The following is a 22,311-nucleotide window of genomic DNA, read 5'->3' as shown; positions in this document are numbered from 1 at the left end:
ACTGGATTATATGGCCATTTATTACATGTCAGCCTTAAGAAGTGCATCTAAGTCTCAGCAAAAAAAAAAGGTGACAGTAAATATATGTATGTTCACGTATAACTGAAAAATTGTGCTTTACCTGGGAATTCTACACAACATTGTAAAATGACTATAACTCAATAAAAAATGTTAAAAAAAGAAAAGAGTATGCCTAATATCATCCCATTTTATTGACTGGGAAACTGAGCCTCACAGAGGTCAACTGATTTGTCCAAGATCACACAGCGAGTAAGGGGTGGGCCGGATCCCACCCTACGTGGGCTGCCACGTCAGCGTGTGGTGGGAGGCTTCATGCGTGGAAGTGGGTATCGTGAGGCTCAGTCAGGAGCAGGAATGAAGCCGCAAACCATCCTCACGGAGTCCATGTTGGCTGGACCCTGACACAGGTGAACCCCGCCCATGCAGCCCGGCGTCTGGTCGCTCTGACTTCTGGCCCATACAGAGGAGAGACAGAAAAAGAAGAGCAGGAAAATCTGTAAGTTTCCTGCTTCCAACAGCATGAGAAGGGGCGGCTGACGGCCTGGGAGTGAGGAAACTCCTCAGCAGCCTGCAGGCCGCAGAGAAGCCAGATTCTGCGGCAGATATCCCACACACCTCCTCGCCCCAAGAGTTTGGTCTGGGGAGGCCCAACCATGACCTCCCTCTACACAGGTCTCGGGGCCCTGAGAGAAGGAAAGCGATGCTCAGTCCCCTTTAATGAAGGCCCGGGAGCTTGAAATGCAGTTTAAAAGCAGTTAAAATGGCAGAAAAGAAATAGATTTCGGTGTTAAAAGGGATGGTAAGTTTTGACCACATGGACAAGGCTTGTGTACAGAATTCCTCTCTCCTGACGATGAAGGATGAGTGACCTTCCCGTATATTGGGTCTTGCTTGTAGTGGGTCACGTGCAATTTGCTGCTTTCTATGTAGCACCCAGTGTTCCCGATGTGACCCAGGAGGGGAGTGTGGGAGCAGTCACAGAGGGCAGGAAGTCACAGAGGAACAGTGAGGGGAGCATGAGGGCATTCAGAACATTCTGGCAGTAATTGTTGCATGAATCCTTGTGACTTGAGCAAGCGCTGCCTCTGCCTGTATCTCCCACTTCGGGGTATAGAGATTTATCTCCATGTGCTCGCCTGCAGGCTCACCTAGCCCTTCCCCTTGGGTGATATCAGCCCCCAGGATTGCTCCCTCCTCCCCGGCCCTGGACTAAGCCCACCCAGGGTTCCACCGCATGAGGCCAGCCCGGGGCCCTGGAGCTGTGACAACTTGAGCAAACGTTCCTTCAGTATTTTCTATATGGCCAGCCCTGCTCTAGTGGTCTTATCGGTAAATGCTCTTTGTACGTGGAACAACCCTGTGTGGGGGGTGCTGCACCCACTTGACAGATGGGATTAAGACACTGAGGTTGAGGGAGCAGTGGTGCCAGGACTCAGGGCAGCCCAGCCCCAGGTCTGTGTGAGTCACCACTGCCTGGCAAGGATGTGTTTGACTCATCAGCCTCAGGTCTGGGGGGGGGACCCCCCCGGCATACTCCCACTGCACAATTTGCATCAGAAAGACATACATATAGGCCTTGGGGTATCCCTGAGGTTCATGGAGGGTTGGGGGTCAGAAGCTATCACGTTGGGCTGACTGGGGAGGGGACAGGAGCCAGCCAGGAATGAGGGGGCCCCACATTCTTCTGGAGATACCTCAATCTCTGGAATTTGTCTATATTTAGCAGGTGGCTGGGCAGGGTGCAGATAAGGAGGGCCAGGGAGGGGGTGGCCCGTTATATAGTGCGGGGACAAGTCCCTACTCAGATCCTGTTTGGGTGGCCCGTGCCTGCTTGGTTCCTGGTGTGACCTCTCCCAAGATGCCTGAGCCGGGGAAGAAGCCAGGTAGCTCCAGGCCTGGGGTTTGGGCTGAGTGGGGGGCAGGTAGGGCTGGGGGCATCTGCAACTGGGGGGCGGGCCTAGGAGTGAGTTCCTGAGTGGGTTGTTGAGGACAAGGCCTCTGAGCCCCAGGACAGGGGACACCGTCCTCCTGGGTCCTTTTTTGATTCTGTTTCTCCTTCCCATCCTTCTGATGAGAGTGAGAGCATGCCAGGGTCAGGGGCACAGAGTGGGAGAGAGTCAAGGCAGGAAGCCCCTAGGGCCATCGCTCTACTCTCAGGATGCACGGGGACCCCTTCTCTGCTTCCGTCCCCGCCTCTTGCAGCAAGGTTAGGCCTGTGCTTGCCCTTTGGGAGGGACACCAGGATGACTCTAGACTTGAGCTGGGCTCACCGAATGCTCTTGGACAAGTGTCTCCTCTCTTTGGCGCTCAGGTTCCCCATCTACACAAGGAGGGGCTGGGTTGGTTCCTCCCAGCTGCGGGATGCTCTGTCTTATGGGCCTGCACTCTTGTGGTCCCCACAGCAGACATGGCCCCCACACTGAGATAATGCAGCCCCTCTCCTCTGGGGGAGGATGGTCAAGAGGCCCTTGAATCTCAGCCAAGGGCAGAGAAAGTCACAGTGCAGAGTCCTGGTTATGGCTGATGCCCTTACCAAGACTGTGCAGGGCAAGGATCAGCCCCCAGCCCCAGCCCCCTCCCAGGCCAGCTTTATCTCAATTGCTGATTCTCAGCCTGAGGCTCTTGGAGGACAAATTTAGCCACAGCCAAGTTAGGCAGAGTTCCAGTCCCTTGCCACGGGCCCCAGTCGATGGCGGAGTGGGGGAGTAGGGGCTGGGCTTCCACAGGCAGGGAGGGTAGGGTAACCAGGGACACACTAAAAATTCTTGAGGTTAGAACCACAGGCTTGGCTCTCCTGCCTACTGGCTATGTGACCTTGAGTGAGTCACTTAACTTCTCTGAGCCTCAGAGGCCTCATCTGAGAAATGGGAATAATAATTACACCTACCTCATTGAGTCAGAGTATGAAATGAAATTATGAATTAAAGCACTTATCACTGTATTTAATAAGAGGGGCTGCAGAGGTGGGGTGCACGGGCAAGCCAGGGGCCCGTGCAGCATCCATTGGTCCTTCAGTCTCAGCTTTCAGCAAGAAGCCACGGTCAGTGGAGGTGGCCGCAGGCAGCCCTGCCGTGTTTGAGGCTGAGACAGAGCGGGCAGGTTTGAAGGTGCGATGGCAGCGAGCAGGCAGTGACATCAGCGCCAGCAACAAGTATGGCCTGGCAGCCGAGGGCACGCGGCACACGCTGACGGTGCGGGATGTGGGCCCTGCCGATCAGGGGTCCTACGCAGTCATCGCTGGCTCCTCCAAGGTCAAGTTTGACCTCAAGGTCTTAGAAGCAGGTAGGAGTCTCGGCAGCCTTCCCTGAAGTTTGAGCTTCTGGGGTCAGGGGTAGCCCCGCCACCTCTCCGTTGCCCATGGTACAGGAGGTGTTTTCCCACTTTCTTGCCTTTACTTTGGTGGTGCCCTCAGCCAGCCAGCAATGGCCTTTTCTTGTTTTCTGTAGCAAGACCTGTCTACGTGTCCCCATGTGGCTCCCTGGCCTGTTTCAGCCATTGTGGAGGTGGGGGAAGTTCAGAGACGAATAAGACATAACGTTCCCTTCCACCGGACACCCACACACCGATGGGAACTTGGTGGGCTGTGTGTGCTGGTAGGGAAGCCCCACGAGCTTGTGGGCAAGGAGGGAGCCCCAGCCCAGCCTTGGTGGGGAGAGGCTGGATTGAGACCAGAGCTGGGGGAAGGAGAGGAGAGGTGTTCAGGGCGATCCACCACGATGTGGGCACTGGCGGCCAGTGAGGGTGAGGTGAGATGCAGGCTGGATGAAACTTTGGCCACCCTGCAAAGATGGGAAGGACCAGGGACAAGATGAAGGGTCTCTGGTTAGAAGCTGCTCCATGACCCCCGACCCAATGCCCTCCAGAGAAGGCAGAGCCTGTACCAGGCCCTGCTTCCACCCCTGCTGAGGCTCCTGGAACCCCTGGAGAAGCGCTGGCCTCAGCCACTGACATGGAAGGAGGCTCCCCAAGTCCTGAAGGTGAGAGGGGCAGGGCAGGGAGTCTGGGGCCAGTGGGTGGGGGTGTCCCAGGGCAGATCTCAAAGGCCTCTGTTCACAGAGCCAAGCTCAGCCACCCCCGATGGCCCTGGTGCCCCTGAGGACCCCATTGGCCTCTTTGTGATGCGTCCACAGGATGGCGAGGTGACCGTGGGTGAGTGGGGCCACTGCGCTTGAGGTGAGGTGGGGAGGGAGGCTGTGGGGCATCTCCCAAGCCCAGCCTGTCACCCTTCTCCTGCAGGCGGCAGCATCACCTTCTCAGCCCGTGTGGCTGGGGCCAGTCTCCTGAAACCACCTGTGGTCAAGTGGTTCAAGGGCAAGTGGGTAGACCTGAGCAGCAAAGTGGGGCAACATCTGCAGCTGCGTGACAGCTATGATCGGGCCAGCAAGGTAGGGCCTGCAGGGCACGGGGGTCAAGAGGACTCATAGAGGAGCCCCTGGGAGGCATGGGGGGCACAGGGAGGCAGGGGGGCACCATGAGGCTTGAGGCACAGAGGAGGTGCACAGAAGGGTCATGGAGAGCCTGGGATGCTGGCTGAGGGACCAGAGGCACATGGGAGCATGGGGAGGCTCAGAGGAGGGTGATGGGGACCTGTGGGAAAAGGGGGGCTTGGAGGGCATGATAACCTCAAGGGAGCATGATAAGGCTTGGAGGGCACCAGCCAGTGAGGATGTAAGGCCCCTGGATACATGGGTATTTAAGCTTAAGGGGTCCTCAGTGATCAACCAGAAGAATTCTTCATTATACAGATGAGGAAACCAAAGCTTGAGAGGTTGTTGCTGGTCTGAGGTCACTCAGAGCCAGGACTAGAACCTGTGCCCTGACTCCCCATCTCTGCTCCTCCCACTCTTCTACAGTTCTGGCCCAGCCAAAGGGGCTTCTGGACAGGACAAGGCCATTCAGTTGTGTGGGCTGTGCACTAAACAAAAGTGCCTTATTTTGAGTGAATGCCATTTGCCTTGTAATCACCACTGATCTATATTTTCTCACCACCCTGTGCTAGCAGATGGCAGTCAAGGTGTCTTAAGAAGGGGCCCCTTTCTCTAATTATACAAAACTGTATGGATTAACTTAAGCCGTAGGGGTGAGAAGGTTGGCAGCCCTTGGCCACCCACAGTCTTCTTTAGGGGTGAAGGGCCTTGTCTTCTGGTCCCCTATCTCCCCTGAAACCTTACTTCCACAGGTCTATCTGTTTGAGCTGCACATCATAGATGCCCAGGCCACGTTTGCTGGTGGCTACCGCTGTGAGGTATCCACCAAGGACAAATTTGACAGTTGCAACTTCAATCTCACTGTCCATGGTGAGGGGGCCTCTGGCATCTGTTCTGGTCTTGGGCTCCCCATGGGTCCTGTCCTTGCACCTGCCTCCATTTCCCAACACTAAGAAGGATGCTGAGCCCTGGCCATACAATTGCTGACCACATGCCTCACACAGGAGTGAGAAAGAAATCCACAGAGGCTTCCATGGTTGGGGTGGGGCTTCAGCCCAGATCTCGTGTGGGGTCTTAGTCACCTTGGTGTCTGGGCTCCTGCCACAGGTGAACAGGTGAAGGGTGAGTTGAGAGATGGGAGGGAGATGAACCATCTTGAAGGGATCGGGGACCAGAAATTGCCCCACGTCCCTGGTACCTCAACACTGACTGGGAAAGGCTCAGAAGGTGGGATCCTAATCCTGGAGCAGATGCTGTCAAGGGGTCATGGATGGGCAATCTGTGACACCAGGAGACCCTAGGGCAGGGCTTCTGAGATGGCCCCTTCTGAAACCCCCTCCCCTTACTCATCCCCTTCTTTGAACCCAGAGGTCATTGGCCCCGGAGACCTGGACCTTCGATCAGCTTTCCGCCGCACGTGAGTAGAGTAGCTGTCTCTCCTCAGGGCCTGGGGGAGGCTGGTACTGGGCTCAGGGCCAGAGTGATGTGAGGGGCCAGGGCTGGGATTTAATAAGGGGGGATCAGGACCAGGGGTGATGTGGGAGGACCAGGACTGGGGGTGATATTTAGGGTTCAGAGCTGGGGCATAATATGAGGGTCGGGGTTGGGGTGTGATGTCGGGGACTAAGGCTAGGGGCCAGGCTGAAGTGGATGGGCATGGAAGAGAGCAAGCTACCTTGGGCAGGTGAGGAATGAGTCTAACCCCCACAGGAGCCTGGCTGGAGGTGGTCGGCGGATCAGGTACCCTTTTTCAGCTCCTACCCACCTGTACACAGATCCTGGGGGTCTGAGATGGGTGGGGAGCACCCATCCAGCTGGTGTCACTTCCTCTCACTCCATCTCCCCCAGGGCCACTTTCCCTCCCCCCAACCCCCAGCTCCCAAGCCCCTTCTAGTCAGCTCTCCTGTGGGCTCACTGGGGGTCCCTCTCCACAGTGACAGTCACGAAGATGGGACTCTGGACTTCAGCTCGCTCCTGAGGAAGAGGTGAGTCCCCGGGAAGCAGTTCCTGGAGCAGGTGGCAAGGTCTTGTTTCAAATCCTGGCACTGTGGTTTTCCATCTCTGTGGCCCGAGGAGGTCACTGTACCTCTCTGAGCTGATTTCCTTGTCTGCCATATGGGACAATCCAGGTGTTGGGAAGAATCAGAGGATTCCACAGAGGTTACATCCTGTGAACTAACATTCTCACAGTGTCCCCCTGACCACCCTATACTTGAGTCTGTGATTGCTCACCTCAATAGGCTCTGGGGACCCAGAGCTGGGAGAGGGCCCCAAAGCCTCAAGAATTGCCCACCCACATTAAAAAAAAAAAGAATTGCCCACCCAGCCCAGTGCAACTGACTTGTATTCTCTGTGTCCTGTCCCTTCCACTCCTGGACCCTGCATTATGGTCACTGCTGCTTCTGTGGCCCAGAAAATGAGCACCACAGTCAGGCGCTTTGGGGTAGCAGGGCACTGGCAGGACCCTGTAGCCATCCCTGCCAGGGCAGATGATTGATAGGTGACAGGGCTGGGAATCAGACCGACCTGGGTGAGGATCCCCACTGACCCAGGAGAGTCTGTGAGCCTTGGGTTTCCCTGATACCCACCAGCCAGAGCTCAGGAGTAATAAATAAGGTCACATGTGCCCCGTAAACAGAGTGTCCATGGGGGATGGTCAATGTCTTTGTTACCGAGTCCAAGTTTATACTGCTCATTGCGTGACAGGCCAATAAACTGAGATACGAAGTGTTGGGGCAAGACATAGCAACTTTATTTGGAAAGCCAGCAGACTGAGAAGATGGTGGACTAGTGTTCCAAAGAACCATGTTACCCAAGTTAGAATCCAGGCTTCTTTTATGCTAAAACGGGAGGAGGTGTGGCTGGTCCTTGCGAACTTCTTTGCACTGGAATCCTGGTCTGGTCACAATGTTCCTATAAACCTCCAACAAGACAATTGGTATTTTCTGTTCTGCAACTTTTTGTTTGTATATGAATGAAAAGCTTTATATACCTTTAAAAGTCAAGCCTGGGAGGCAGAGCCTTGAGAGTGAATTATATATATTTCAGTCTACAAGCAACATTCTTTTACAAAGGTGCAGAGCCAGTATGACTAAGCACAGGTAACAGAACACAAGGGTTAGAGCTAAAGCTACAATATGGATTCAGGTTTGTTCTTCTCTGTTGCACCTCTAATGTGTCCACTGCTTTTCTGCCCCACCTGGAGCAGCAGCTTACGGACCCTGCGGTGAGTGACTGATAAAGCCCCGCACCTCTCATCCCTACTTCGGCCAGGGGCACCTCCCCAGTCCCAGCCCCCCATCCTGAGCCTTAACCCCCTTGACCTCCAGAATTGGCTCCGGACTCATGGCCGCTCAAGCTGCGCCATCAGAAGGGAGGGGCAGAGGGGCAGGGGCAGCTCCTGCTGGGGAGGGGCTGTAGTCTTGTCCTGGCTTCCCCTGAGGCCTCTCGGGGTGGACTGCGGGACACAGGGACTCGAAGCTGGAGGCACCGGCGGAGGAAGACGTGTGGGAGATCCTGCGGCGGGCGCCCCCTTCGGAGTACGAGCGCATCGCCTTCCAGTACGGCGTCACGGACCTGCGAGGCATGCTCAAGAGGCTCAAGGGCATCAGGCGGGATGAGAAGAAGAGCACAGGTGAGCCTCCTCCCCCAGGGCGGGGCAGGGGGCGCTTACTGCCTGCGCACGCGCACGCGCACACAGAAAAACAGTGGACTCCAGCTTGGCCCAGAGACACCCAGGGAAGGAGAGCCCAGGTGAACCTTGTTTTGTGTGGCAAAAAGCAAGAGTGCCCAGGTTGGCACACAGAAAAAAAGAAGGGCAGAGTTAGCCCAGAGACGCCCCAGGAAGGGACGGAGCCCAGGCCAACCCTCCTTCTTGAGCCAAAGCCAGGAGGCCCCTTCCTCCCCTACCCTCTCTTGGAAAGAAAAGAAGCCAGCTTCATCCTCCTCACACCCAAAAAAGGGGAAAGAGCCAGTTTGGCCCAGAAACCCCTACCTGGGAAGAGAGGAGCCTGGTTACTCTTCCTCACAGGTAAACAGAACAAGTGGGCACAGGTTACCACCCTCGCCCCCAGGCGGGTGGGAGGAGAGGGCTCAAGGTAGCTCCTGGAAACTGAGCTGAGACAGCAGGGGTGCCTTGGAGGAGGGTGTAAAACTGGGGGTGGTATTAAAACAGAGCCGAGAGGAGAAGGCCCATTTGTCCCATCACCCATTTTCCTGCTAAGCGCTGTCTGGAAGCTCTGAACCCTATCCCTGAGCTAAGCAGGTGGAGAGGACTCCAAGGGATACAAGAAGACTAGGAGGTGACAAATATAAAGAGACAGAGTCACAGTGGAGGCACAGAGAGAGACGAGGGCTGGGTTGGGGGGGCAGGAGGCAGGACGATGCCCTCCTTCCCGGGGTAGGCTGGGGAGCCGGGGGCTAAGGGGGAGTCACTCAGCCTTTCAGAAGAAGCTGCAGCCGGCCTACCAGGTGAGCAAGGGCCAGAAGATCCGGCTGACTGTGGAATTGGCCGACCCCGACGCCGAGGTCAAGTGGCTTAAGAATGGACAGGAGATCCAAATGAGTGGCAGGTGCGGCCAGGATGTGGAGGGAGCCCTAGGGAAAGGGCTGCCCCCCAGTCCTGCTCTCCCTGCCTCCACCCATGGTCTCTGTCTGGCCCTTGCTCCCTATCTCTGTCTCCTGCTATTTCTCTTTTTCTCTCTGGCTCTAATTTCCCATCTTTCTGGTTCTTCCCGGCTCTGTTCCCTGCTCATTTTCTCTTGGTCTCACGTCCTCCCATCGGGGATTCTCCAATGGCACCTTCTGATCCAAAGCAAGTAAGGCTCATGGAAAGCTTGGGGTGGGGGGATGGGGGTCCTGACAGGGGTTTGAAGGGGCACCCAGGCATCCATGGCTCTCCCGCCATTCCCCCTTGGCCCCATCCAGGTACATTTTCGAGTCCATTGGTGCCAAGCGTACGCTGACCATCAGCCAGTGCTCCCTGGCGGACGACGCGGCCTATCAGTGTGTGGTGGGTGGCGAGAAGTGCAGCACTGAGCTCTTCGTCAAAGGTGGGCCCTGGATCCTGAGACCCTGGGAGGAGAGGCAGGGGCCACAGAGTGGCCCATCTATCACACTCTCTCTGCCTTGACAGAGCCCCCTGTGCTGATCACTCGGCCCCTGGAGGACCAGCTGGTGATGGTGGGACAGCGGGTGGAGTTTGAGTGTGAAGTGTCCGAGGAGGGGGCCCAGGTCAAATGGTGAGTGCCAGAGGAACGGGGCTCGGGGCGGGGCAGGGCCGAGGGCCAGGGGACATCCCCAAGGAGGCCCTGGCACCTGCTGCCCATCTTCCGGCCAGGCTGAAGGATGGAGTGGAGCTGACTCGAGAGGAGACCTTCAAATACCGGTTCAAGAAGGATGGCCAGAGACACCACTTGATCATTAACGAGGCAACGCTGGAGGACGCTGGGCACTACGCACTGCGCACCAGTGGGGGCCAGGCACTGGCCGAGCTCATTGTGCAGGGTGAGGCCTAGGGAGGCCCTCTCAGCCCCAGCCCCCCGGCCATGTACAGGAATCAGGCAAACCTGGGATTGGGGCCCATGTGGCCTTGGACAAGTCACTTTGACACCCAAAGTCTTACCTTTCTCATCTGTAAAATGGGGATGCTGAAGTGACCCCCCCTAGAGGGGATTGGGGGTGGTCAGATGGTCCTGGTTGATATTACCCACCCCTCTGAACACTTGAGATTCTTTGTGTACACAGCACCATCACAGGCACACACACCACACATGCAGGCGCTCCTGTGTTTTCACATGCCTGTGGAATCTCTGCAGGGATTCACATCCACGCCCACACATGCCCTCCCCAGCTCACTGGCTCTGCCTTGCCCCCACCAGAGAAAAAGCTGGAGGTGTACCAGAGCATTGCAGACTTGACGGTGGGCTCGAAGGACCAGGCAGTGTTCAAGTGTGAGGTGTCGGATGAGAACGTGCGGGGTGTGTGGCTGAAGAACGGGAAGGAGCTGGTGCCTGACAGCCGCATAAAGGTGTCCCACATCGGGCGGTGAGTGTGCAGGGCATGCCAGAGACAGAGACAGAGACAGATACACAGAGAGACAGAGGGAGAGAGAGGGAGAGAGACAGAGACTGAGATAGAGACACAGGGAGACAGAGGGAGAGACAGACACAGAGGCAGAGGGAGAGACAGAGATAGACAGGGAGAGACAGACAGGGAGAAAGACAGAGACTGAGACAGAGACACAGACAGAGGGAGAGACAGAGACAGAGGGAGAGAGAAACAGACACAGAGACAGGGGCAGAGGGAGAGACAGAGATAGACAAAAACAGAGGTCGCGACAGACACAGAAAAAGAGGGAGAGACAGACAGAGAGAGAGGCAGAGGGAGAGAAAGAAAAAGAGACAAAGACAGATGGACAGAGATGGACAGAAAGAGACAGACACTGAGACAGAGACAGGACTGAGACTGAAATGAGACAAAGACAGAGACTGAGAGAGAGAGACAGAGAAACAGATGGACAGATATACACACAGAATCAGGAGAGAGACAAATAGAAACAGAGATACACAGGGAGACAGAGACAGAGAGATGGAGAGGCAGAAGCATATAGAGGAGAGTCCATCAGAGACAGAGGAGGAGGGAGACAGACAGAGATGAAGCAGTGAGACAAGCAGACAGTCTGGGAGCCCCCCAACCCCCTCCCCCAACTCGTGACCAGGGCAGGGCAAGAGGCCCCGGGGGACAGCTCTGGCCAGGAGCCCTGTCTCTCTCCCCCACTCTCTTACTCATGCCCAGAGCATCTGGGCCGGCCCGTGCTGGGCCCAAGGTCACAGAGATTAATGAGACCGGCCCCTGCCCAGTCTCTAAGGGCCCAGCCAAGGGGATACCTCTACACTGCCTACCTCAGAAAAATGCAAGGGAGTTGAAAAATTCAAAAACAGAAAGCAAGCACTTTAGAACACCACTGAGCAGGGGAAGGTTGAGGACCCCTTGGAGCCCTGGCTGGGAGTCCGGTGAGGCCGGAGTGTGGGGCCCGGCAGGGTCTCTTGAGCCGCCGCTGCCCTGCAGGGTCCACAAGCTGACCATTGACGACGTCACGCCTGCGGACGAGGCAGACTACAGCTTTGTGCCTGAAGGCTTTGCCTGTAACCTGTCTGCCAAGCTCCACTTCATGGGTGAGCGGTGCCGGGGGCGGTGAGGGCCCCTGTTGCTGGGCCCTGCCGTCACCCTGGTGCCACTTGCACTTCCTTCTCTTGCAGAGGTCAAGATTGACTTCGTGCCTAGGCAGGGTGAGTCTTGGGCCCCTGTATACTGCCTCCCATGCCCCGCCCGGGTCTCCCTTCCACTCACAGACGGAGGGGAGCAAGGAACTGGGAGGGGTTCCTAGACCCTGCTCTGCCACTCACAACCATGGGCCACATACACCCTCTCTGAGCCTCAGTTTCCTCATCTCTAAAATGGGGATCCTGAAGTGCCTCTCCCGTGGGATGGCAGGGAAGATGAGCTGAGATGGTGTGTGGGAGCTTTCCAATGTCGTCACGGATAGGAGATTTTATTGTTAAATCGCTTCTGCTTTTAGAAGTACCTCTCCTGCTTTTAGATTAAACTGTCATCAGGCATTTTAGGATCTTAACTTCAGGAGAGTAGTCCAGGCTGAGGCGTGCTTTAGGTCAGGGCTTTCCAAACAGCGTTCACTTAATGTGAGACTCCATTTTTTTCTTTAATTGAAGCATAGTTGATTTACAATGTTGTGCTGGTTTCTGGTGTACATCATAGTGATTCAATTGTACACATATATATACATATTCTTTTGTATATTCTGTTCTTTTTTTGCATATTTTCTATTACGGTTTATTACAGGATATTGAGTATAGTTCTCTGTGCTATACAGTAGGAACTTGTTGTCTATTTTATGTGTAATAATTTGTATCTGCTAATCCCAAACTTCTAATTTATTCTTCCCCCATCCCCTTTCCCCTTTGGTAACCATAAACTTGTTTTTTACGTCAGTGAGTCTGTTTCTGTTTCATAAATAAGTTCATTTGTCTCATAGTTTTAGATTCCACATGTAAGTGATATCATATGATATTTGTCTTTCTCTTTCTGACTTACTTCACTTGGTGTGATAATGTCTAGGCCCATCCATGTTGTTGCAAATGGCATTATTTCATTCTTATGGCTGAGTAGTATTCCATTGTGTGTGTGTGTGTGTGTGTGTGTGTGTGTGTGTGTGTGTATAAAATGTTTTCTTTATCAGTTTATCTATTGATGGACATTTAGGTTGCTTTCATGTCTTGGCTATTGTAAATAGAGTGCTATGAACATTGGGCTGCAGGTGTCTTTTTGAATCAGAGTTTTCTCCAGGTATATGCCCAGGAGTAGGATTGCTAGATCATATGGTGACTCTATTTTTTTTTTTTTTGGTAGGGGGAGGAGGTAATTAGGTTTACTTATTTATTTTTAGGGACGGCACTGGGGATTGAACCCAGGACCTTGTGTATGCTAAGCATGCACCCTACCACTTGAGCTATACCCTCCCCCCTTGGTGACTCTATTTTTAGTTTTTTAAGGAACCTCCATAATGTTTTCCATAGTGGCTGCACCCATTTACATTCTCACCAACAGTGTAGGAGGATTCTCTTTTCTCCGTAACCTCTCCAGCGTTTGTGTGTAGACTTTTTAATGATGGCCGTTTTCACCGGTGTGAGGTGGTACCTCATTGTAGCTTTGATTTACATTTCTCTGATAATTAGTGATGTTGGAAATCTTTTCATTTGCCTGTTGGCCATCTGTATGTCTTCTTTGGAGAAATGTCTGTTTAGGTCTTCCGTCCATTTTTTGATTGCATTGTTTGTTTCTTTGTTATTGACTTGTATGAGCTGTTTGTATATTTTGGAAATGAATCCCTTGTTGGTTGCATTGTTTGCAAATATTTTCTCCCATTCTGTAGGTTGTGTCTTCATTTTGTTTATGGTTCCCTTTGCTGTGCAAAAGCTTATAAGTTTGATTAGGTCCCATTTGTTTATTTTTGCTTTTATTTCTACTGCCTTGGGAGACTGACCTGGGAAAACATTGCTACGATTTATGTCAATGAATGTTTTGCCTATATCCTTTTCTAGTTTTATGGTATCATGTGTTATGTTTAAGTCTTTAAGCCATCTTGAGTTCAGTTTTGTGTATGGTGTGAGGGAGTATTCTAAATTCATTGATTTACATGCAGCTTTCCAGCTTTCCCAACACCACTTGCTGAAGAGACTATCTTTTCTCCATTATATATTCTTGCCTCCTTTGTCGAAGATTGATTGACTGTAAGTCTGTAGGTTTATTTCTGGGCTCTTGATTCTGTCCCACTGATCCATATGTCTGTTTTTGTGACACTACCAGGCTGCTTTGTAGCATTGTCTGAAGTTTGGGAGGGTTATATCTCCAGCTTTGTTCTTTCTCCTCAGGACTGCTTTGGCAATTCTGGGTCTTTTATGGTTCCATGTAAATTTTAGGATTATTTGTTTTATTCTATGAAAAATGTCATGAGTAATTTGATAGGGATCACATTAAATGTGTAGATTGCTTTGGGTAGTATGGTCATTTTAACAATATTCTTCCAATCCAAGAGCATAGGATATTTTTCCATTTCTTTGAATCATCTTTAATTTCCTTTATCAATGCTTTATAGTTCTCAGCATACAAGTCTTTTACCTCTTTGGTCAGGTTTATTCTTAAGTATTTTTTTAATGCGATTTTAAAAGGGATTTTTTTTTTTACTTTCCCTTTCTGATACATCATTGTTAGTGTAAAGAAGTGCAACAGATTTTTGTGTGTTAAGCTTGTATCCGCTACCTTGCTGAATTCATTTACAAGCTCTAGTAGTTTTTGTGTGGGAGACTCCGTTTTAAGAAGGGTTCCATGGTGAAGTAAGTTTGGGAAACACTGAGCACTTGTTCCACGTCTTGCTGAATCAGAAGGTGCAGTAGCAGGTCAAAAGGTCTGAAAAACCCTGTGGTAAAGAAGCATGCTTAATTTTGTTTAACCCAGGGTTTCCTACTCTGTTTGGCCATGGAAACTTTTTCTGTCCTAAGACGTTGGTGTTCCCCCAAACACAAGTCTGAGAAATGCCGCACTAGGTGACCTGGTGTCATAAACCTCTCTGGGACTTTCCTAGGGAGATGGAAATGTTCTAGATCTTGATTGGGCAGTGGTTATACAGGTGTATACATTTGTCAAAACTCATCAAATTGTGTGCTCAAATCCCAGCATTTTATTGTGTGCAAATTATACCTCAATAAAATAGATTAAAAAACAAAAAACAACCAGGGGCAAGTGCTCCTTCCAGTTACCCTCTCTTTTGTAGGCCTTGGGCCCCTTTCTCTTTCTCTGACCTATGCCATCTCCCTGCCAGAACCTCCCAAGATCCACCTGGACTGCCCAGGCCGCACGCTGGATACCATTGTGGTGGTGGCTGGGAACAAGCTACGCCTAGACGTCCCTATCTCTGGGGACCCTGCTCCCACTGTGATTTGGCAGAAGACCATCACAAAGGTACTGTGGATCCCTCCTCCACTTCCCCATCTGTAAAATGGGTGCATGGGGCCAGTGTGTTCTGGGACCTGCTCCCCCCCCACCCCATGCCCCACAGCTGGCCGCTGACTAGGAGCACAGAGGCTCCGCTGGCAGAGAGGTGGGCGAGGTGAGCAGCCAAGGGGAAGGTGGGCAAGGGAGAGACCAGGGTGGGAGGGGACTTGGGAGGGATTCCCTCCAGGCTGAGCCAGACTCTCTTTCCCCTCTGTCCTTCCTGCTCTGTTCCTAGGGGAGTAAGGTCCCAGCAGGGCCAGCCCCTGATGTCTCAGGGGATGCAGATGCCAGTGATGAGTGGATATTTGACAGGAAGGTGAGTGAGGCTAAAGGTGGCTGGTTTGCCTCTGTCATTTTCTGCCTATGTGATATCCACCCTCGGGCGAGGTCTCTGTGAAGGTGCCACATCTGGCCAGTTGTGCTCCTGCCCCAGGCAGGATCTCCATGGGACCCTCGTGCCCTAGACAGACACAGGATCATGCTGTCAACATCGCCAGGAAGCCCTCCTGACTGGTGGGCTCCCTAGCTTCTGTCTTCCTGAGCCGACCTTGACTTTGTGCTTCCTCCTGGCTAGGGAGTGGGTTCTCTGGCACTTTTCAGTATGAGTAGCTGCAGGGGCACAGATCAGGTCAGCTTTTCCTCCTCTGTGCACTGCTGGTTCCTCTACCCAGCTTGGGTCTTTCAGGCTCACAATAGCTCTGTGAGGTTATTATTTCCCAGAGGGGGAAACTGAGGCACGGAGAGGACAGGTAATTGCCTAAAGTTCCATGACAAACCTAGAGCCTGTGACCTGGTGTCTTGCTCAGGTCAGGTGTTGAGGAAAGAGCTTTGAACTAGATGCTCACGTGGGTTTACACTCAGGCTCCGTCTCCCCAGTGGCCCCTGTGCCACTGCCCTGTGCCTCCTGCCTCGGGGCTGCTGGCTATGGCAGAGGCTGCAGAGGCTGCTGGGGTCTGACTTGGGTACTTCCCCCAACTCCTCCTCCCCTGTCAGCTGCTGTGTGAGACCGAAGGCCGGGTCCGGGTAGAGACCACCAAGGACCGCAGCGTCTTCACTGTGGAGGGGGCAGAGAAGGAAGACGAGGGCGTCTACGTCGTCACAGTGAAGAATCCCGTGGGCGAGGACCAGGTCAACCTCACCGTCAAGGTCATCGGTGAGGCGGGGGTCAGGCACGGAAAACAGAGGGGCAACCAGGAAGGACCCATCCATTCACTCGGTCACTCAACAAACATTGGTGGAGGCACACTCTCAGGTCCACAGAGAGGGTTGGGACTAGGAGGTGGGTGAATATCGACAGTGGGGAGCCTTAAGGGTTTGATTGCCGGCAGGAGATATGATCAGTACTGTATTCTAGAAAGATAGCTTTAGACTCTGGAGGCAGTGGGGGCAGCCTGTAGCCATTGGTCGGGGTGGTGAGGGGATGAGCCGTTTGCCCCAGCAGGGCAGGGCTGATGTGATCCGCTCCCCCCAGATGTGCCTGATGCCCCTGCCACCCCCAGGATCAGCAACGTGGGTGAAGACTACTGCACGGTGCAGTGGGAGCCCCCTGCCTACGATGGCGGGCAGCCAGTCCTGGGTGAGCTGAGAGCACAGGGGACAGAGCTCAGGGCAGGGAGTGCATGGGGGCCTGCCCCCCAGACCAGAGCTCCCGCCTCCCCTCGCCAGGCTACATCCTGGAGCGCAAGAAGAAGAAGAGCTACCGGTGGATGCGGCTGAACTTCGACCTGCTGAGGGAGCTGAGCCACGAGGCGCGGCGCATGATCGAGGGTGTGGTGTATGAGATGCGCGTCTACGCCGTCAACGCCGTGGGCATGTCCAGGCCCAGCCCTGCCTCCCTGCCCTTCATGCCCATCGGTGAGCCTGCCAGGTCCTGGCCCACACCAACCCGAGCCAGGGTCCCAGAAATAGTGGCTGCCCTATGGGTGGTCACCTTTCATGGGCTTCACTTCACAGGTGAGGAAAGTGAGCCTCTGAGAAGTCAGATGATTTGCTCCATGTCACCAGCTGGCAGGGGGCGGAGCTGAGACTCACCTCTCCGGCCTCACTTTCCACATCTATAAAATGGGGATAATGATAGTATGTACTTCACAGAACTGTTAGGATGAAATGAGAGAATGCAGGCAGAGCATCTGGCATACAGCAGGTGCCCAATAAATGTTAATTGTTCCTGTCCCCTACTCTGTTCACCTGGGGTTTATTAATAAGGAAACAGGGTGAGGGCAGTGGGGTACCTTAGGGTCTGAGGGGCATCTGTCTATGGAAAGGACCCTGGACCAGGAATCGGAGATGGGGTTTGCAGAGCATGCTCCTTCGTCCCGGGAAGGGTGTCTGGAGTCAGCATCTCCCCCTGAAGCCTGTTTCCTCATCTGTATAATGGGGGTTGAGAGGGTAGAACAGACACTGAGGGTGTGGCAGGCTCTCGACACCTGTCCCTACAGGATGTGTGAGTCTGGGAGGGTAGCTGTCTGGTGGGGCAGACACAGGGAGGAACACAATTTGGGGAGATGGCAGGGAGTGCCTGTGGGAGAGGGGGTCAGGCCTCTCTCTTTAGGTACTAAGTTCTGGTTTTCTCAGTTCTTAATCAACTCACATAATCATACAACACTGAGAAATTTCCCTGTGTTAGGCTAGTTTTTCCTTAAGTTACATTTATAGCATTTCTTAAACACTGACAAAAGTAGCTCCTTCTAAGCATGTTGGGGTTCTTTTGAGGAGCTTTTCCTTTTTAGATCTCTTTTCTGTAATTGTTATTGCTGTCTGTTTTTAAGCCTATTTAGAGGCATCTTTTAACGGAGCTGAAATATTTCTCAAAGTGCTTAAAAGTGAGTCGAAAGGGGAGGATTTCCCTGAGTTGTGGTCCTTCAGCTTCCTTGGCTGGTGCCAGTGTGCTGAGACCCCTTTCTGGCCTCCTCTCTGCCCAGGCCCCCCCAGCGAGCCCACCCACCTAGCGGTGGAGGATGTCTCCGACACCACCGTCTCCCTCAGGTGGAGGCCCCCGGAGCGCGCCGGAGCGGGAGGCCTGGACGGCTACAGCGTGGAGTACTGCCGGGAGGGCTGTGAGTGCCCTTGCCCAGCCGTGGGCCCGCTGCCCCCCAGCACCCTTCTCTGAACTGTGCCCCAGGTCAAGCCCCTGTCACCTGGCCGGGCCCCAATCTGCGGTGGAGGCCCTGGTCAGTCACCAGGGAGGTGGGCAGCAGGATGGGGTATCCGTGCTGACACTGCCCGTGGGCTTGCCTTGTCATCCCCTCCCCCTCCCCACGCCCACCCCCAGGCTCGGAGTGGGTGGCCGCCCTGCAGGGGCTAATGGAGCGCACGTCAGTGCTGGTGAAAGACTTGCCCACTGGGGCCCGTCTGCTCTTCCGCGTGCGGGCACACAATGTGGCGGGGCCTGGAGCTCCTGTCACTACCAAGGAGCCTGTGACGGTGCAGGAGATATTTCGTGAGTGCCCCTCGTGCAAGGATGAGACCTGCCACTGGCACCCTGGCCCTTGGGGTCCCGTGAAGGTGGGGACAGTCAGGGAGACCCTACTAGAGGGAAGAGATAAGTGCTGGGCAGGGACAGCAGGGGGTGGTGCCTTTACTCAGGCCGCAGACCCAGGGCAGACGTGCAGCAAGGGCCTCTCTCTCGGGTTTTCTGTGTCAGCCCCCAGTTCTGGCCGAGGGAAGATGTAGATCATTGAACCATCACCTCTGAGCTCTGTTCTGTAAGTCTCTCAGCTCCAATAGGAAGATATTGTCCATGTGCTCAACACTGAGCAGTGAGGTCACTTGGGGTCAGATTGGCCCATTTAGGATCCACTTCCCATCATCCTGTTGCCAACAAAGAATCAGTTGTGTAAGAACTGGTTCACAGAGTGGAAAGAGGCAGCAGACTGGTGTAGAAACAGCAGGGGGGCAGAGTCCAAAAGCCTAGATTTGCGTCTTGGCCTGTGATTGGCTGTGTGACCTCAAACAAGTTCCTCACCCTCTCGAACCCCCTGCCTGTCGTAGCAGTGTGGTGCGGCTCGGGTAGAAGCAGGAGCTTTGGGACCATGTGGGGCTGGGGTTGGGGAGCTGAAGAACAGGAGGTCCAGCAGCTGCCTGTTTCTGAGCTGCGGCTCTCCTGGCCCTGCCTCCAGAGGAGGGAGCTGTGGTACTCATCAGGCCCGAGGCTGTAGGGGGTCCTCGCCGAGCCACTCATTTGTACCCACAGAGCGGCCACGGCTCCAGCTGCCCAGACACCTTCGCCAGACCATCCAGAGGAAGGTCGGGGAGCCTGTGAACCTCCTTATTCCTTTCCAGGTAGGGCTGGCTCCCTTCCTCCGTCCCCCAGTGTGCTGTTCCACCAGCAGACATGTCTCAGGGCTGAGGCCTCACCAGGTGTGCGAGGCTGGAGTAGTGGCTGGCGAGGAGAGCCAGGCTCGCGGGTGAGCTATCCTTTCCCGCAGGGCAAGCCCCGGCCTCAGGTGACCTGGACCAAAGAGGGGCAGCCACTGGCAGGAGAGGAGGTGACCATCCGCAATAGCCTCACAGATACCATCCTGTTTATCCGGGCTGCGCGCCGCGCCCACTCCGGCACCTACGAGGTGACACTACGCATCGAGAACGTGGAGGATAAGGCCACACTGGTCCTGCAGGTCGTTGGTACGTGGTACCAGGGCCTCCGTCTGAGCCTGTGCACTTCCAGTTCCTGAGCTGGGCTGACAGGGCCCAAACGGGGACCCAACCTGGGGACCCAACCTCGAGCTTCACATTTTCCAGGCTGGGCCCCTCCTCTGGGATGCCCAGAGCCCCAGAAGATGACAGGCCAGCTCCTGGCTGGCAGAGGCAAGGGGGGCTCTGGAGCCTGGTGTCCCTTGCTCGTACTCAGGCGGTGTCAGGAGGTGTGGTGTTCCAACTGGGTCTGTCTCCTACAGACAAGCCAAGTCCTCCCCAGGATATTCAGGTCATTGAGGCGTGGGGTTTCAATGTGGCTCTGGAGTGGAAGCCACCCCAAGATGACGGCAACACAGAGCTCTGGGGCTACACAGTTCAGAAAGCTGACAAGAAGACCATGGTGAGCCTGGGGCCTGGGCTCCATACACCCTCCCTAGGTCCAGGCAGACCTGGGTCCCTGCTTCCCCTCCTTGACCCTTGGAATGGGCCCACCTCTCATTTCTAATCCAACTCCCTCCACAGTGGGGGTACAGACACCAGGGGTACCCAAGAAAGCCCCCTGGCAGGAAGTAGGGCCTGCCCCAGAGACCCCCTCCCTTCCTTCACACCCAGGAGTGGTTCACTGTCTTGGAGCATTACCGCCGCACACACTGCGTGGTGTCAGAGCTCGTCATCGGCAATGGCTACTACTTCCGGGTCTTTAGCCATAACACAGTGGGACCCAGTGACAGAGCCACCACCACCAAGGAACCTGTCTTTATCCCCAGACCAGGTGCTGTACCCTCACTCCCACCCACTAGGGCGTGCTGGGGCAGGGAGGCAGTGGGAGCAGGGAGGTGAGCCTGGCTTGGTGTGGCCTTCTTGGTACCAAGCCCTGTCACCAACAGGCATCACATATGAGCGGCCCATCTACAAGGCCCTGGACTTCTCTGAGGCCCCAAGCTTCACCCGCCCTCTGGTGAACCGCTCGGTCATCGCTGGCTACAACGCTACCCTCTGCTGCGCTGTCCGGGGTACCCCCAAGGTGGGCAACTTTGGGCCCTGGCCCAGGGAGACCCAGGAGGCCAGGCTTGTAGGCCTCCACCTTGAGCAGCTCTCTTCCCAGCCTGTCCCCCTGCTGTCTTTCCACCTTAGGTGTCAGGGCCCTCCCTGAACAGGGCCTCAGCACTCTTCACTGGCTCCCTGTTCGTTCTCAGCCTTGGGCATAGTTTGGGACTCCAGTGGGAGCTGCGGAGTAGAAACACAAATGCCTGCTCTCCCTGGGTCCCTGCCTAGTCCCTTCTCAACCTGAGAGGTCTCCCCCACTCCCATTACCTGACTTACAGCCCAAGATTTCCTGGTTCAAGAATGGCCTGGACCTGGGTAAAGACGCCCGCTTCCGCATGTTCAGCAAGCAGGGAGTGTTGACCCTGGAGATTAGAAAGCCATGCCCCTTCGACGGGGGCATCTATGTCTGCAGGGCCACCAACTTACAAGGCGAGGCACAGTGTGAGTGCCACCTGGAGGTGCGAGGTGAGGAACCCACTGGGCCAGGGCCTGGGATGGTGGGGAGGGCTGGGCACCAGCTGGGTCCCTGGGCTTTTGCTCTGCTGTCCTGGCCCAAGCAGCTGCTTTGGCTGAAAGAGCAATGACACGTCCAGATGGTACTGGCTTCTGGACTTCGCTGCCAGAGCTGCTCCCTCGAGCCGTCCTGCAAGCTGGGGGGATGTGCAGCAACACATGGCCTCCTTCTCTCCTGCAGTGCCTCAGTGACCAGACTGGCTCCCTGGGGATGGCCAGGTACGTACTCGATCACCCTGACACCAGGGCCCAAATCAAAGCACCACCAAAGGGGCAGCCACCAGGAAATGGGGGTGCAGGTGGCGCTTAGCAAGGTTTCACTCCAGCTCACTCACAAGGGAACCTGTGTTCAGGTGCAGCCGGATGCCAGCCCACGTGCCAAGAGCCTGGAAGGAAGCTGGACAAGCCACCTTCCTGTTGGACATATGTGTGCAAGTGTGTGTTTTGGAGTTGGGCTAGCAGAGCACCAGTGGGGCAGCGTAGTTATGAGCAGACATTGGGAGGGGGGGCGTGACTCCACACAGACTAAACTGTCAGAGCGCCCGCTGGAAGCTCGCAGATCCCTGGACTTAGGAAATGATGGCTGGGGACAGGCCCTTCTGACCTGCCGTGTTTTCTCAGTGTGTAAGGGCAATAAAAGATCAGTGCAGTCACAGAGAACTGACTCTTCTTGTCCAGCATGGCTGTTCTCACAAAAAGCACAGGAAGATTGACTTATCTTGAAAGCAAAGTGAAGGCAGGTATTCCTTCTCTCAGATGAGTTAAATGAAGCCCAGAGTGGGATCTTAAGTTCATAGAACATTAACACTAGTCTCTCTCAGAGAGAATCTCAGCATCCCCCACTTTTACACTCTTCAAATGAGGAAACTGAGAGGCTGTGATGGAGAAAAGTATATTATTAGCAACAGCCAGAAACTCAGGCTTTCCTATCTTTGTCCTGGTGACCCATGGTCACAGCAGCCTGGACAGGGGGCAGTGCTGAATCTCAATGTGGTTCTGTCCCCACAGGGCCTAGAGTCAAAGTGTACTGGCTGCTCTCGGGTCCCAGTGGGCAGCAAGCCCCCTGCCCATTTGCACCAGTGTCGCACGGGGAGAAAGC

The 22,311-nt window shown here is 54.6% G+C and overlaps 1 protein-coding gene across 1 annotated transcript; it reads left to right on the top strand.

Moving 5' to 3' along the window:
- Window positions 1-1,879: 1,879 nt before the first annotated feature.
- On the top strand, window positions 1,880-22,227 carry MYBPC3 (myosin binding protein C3). Its single transcript, XM_072970719.1, has 33 exons — window positions 1,880-1,904; window positions 3,037-3,303; window positions 3,885-3,998; window positions 4,078-4,170; window positions 4,258-4,406; window positions 5,201-5,318; window positions 5,817-5,865; window positions 6,159-6,188; window positions 6,383-6,433; window positions 7,657-7,674; window positions 7,919-8,082; window positions 8,887-9,019; window positions 9,375-9,499; window positions 9,583-9,688; window positions 9,787-9,953; window positions 10,328-10,493; window positions 11,517-11,623; window positions 11,708-11,737; window positions 14,845-14,984; window positions 15,253-15,333; window positions 16,011-16,170; window positions 16,489-16,593; window positions 16,683-16,871; window positions 17,939-18,073; window positions 18,289-18,456; window positions 19,210-19,298; window positions 19,445-19,640; window positions 19,913-20,052; window positions 20,265-20,424; window positions 20,540-20,676; window positions 20,978-21,164; window positions 21,260-21,431; window positions 22,221-22,227. Exons 1-33 carry the CDS (start codon window positions 1,880-1,882, stop codon window positions 22,225-22,227), a joined length of 3,978 nt encoding a protein of 1,325 aa, XP_072826820.1.
- The last annotated feature ends 84 nt before the right edge of the window (window positions 22,228-22,311 follow it).

This window comes from Vicugna pacos, chromosome 10 (genome assembly GCF_048564905.1).
Source record: "Vicugna pacos chromosome 10, VicPac4, whole genome shotgun sequence".
Classification (NCBI taxonomy): Eukaryota; Metazoa; Chordata; class Mammalia; order Artiodactyla; family Camelidae; genus Vicugna; species Vicugna pacos.
The sequence above is the reverse complement of the archived record's forward strand: the minus strand, read 5'-3'. Positions and strand labels throughout refer to the sequence as shown.

Bases quoted from the DNA above. Each gene is read 5' to 3' on its own strand.
- MYBPC3 (XM_072970719.1), top strand. From the start codon at position 1,880: ATGCCTGAGCCGGGGAAGAAGCCAG. The intron at 9,500-9,582 runs GTGGGCCCTGGA...CTGCCTTGACAG, and splicing joins CACTGAGCTCTTCGTCAAAG to AGCCCCCTGTGCTGATCACT. The intron at 14,985-15,252 runs GTACTGTGGATC...CTCTGTTCCTAG, and splicing joins GGCAGAAGACCATCACAAAG to GGGAGTAAGGTCCCAGCAGG.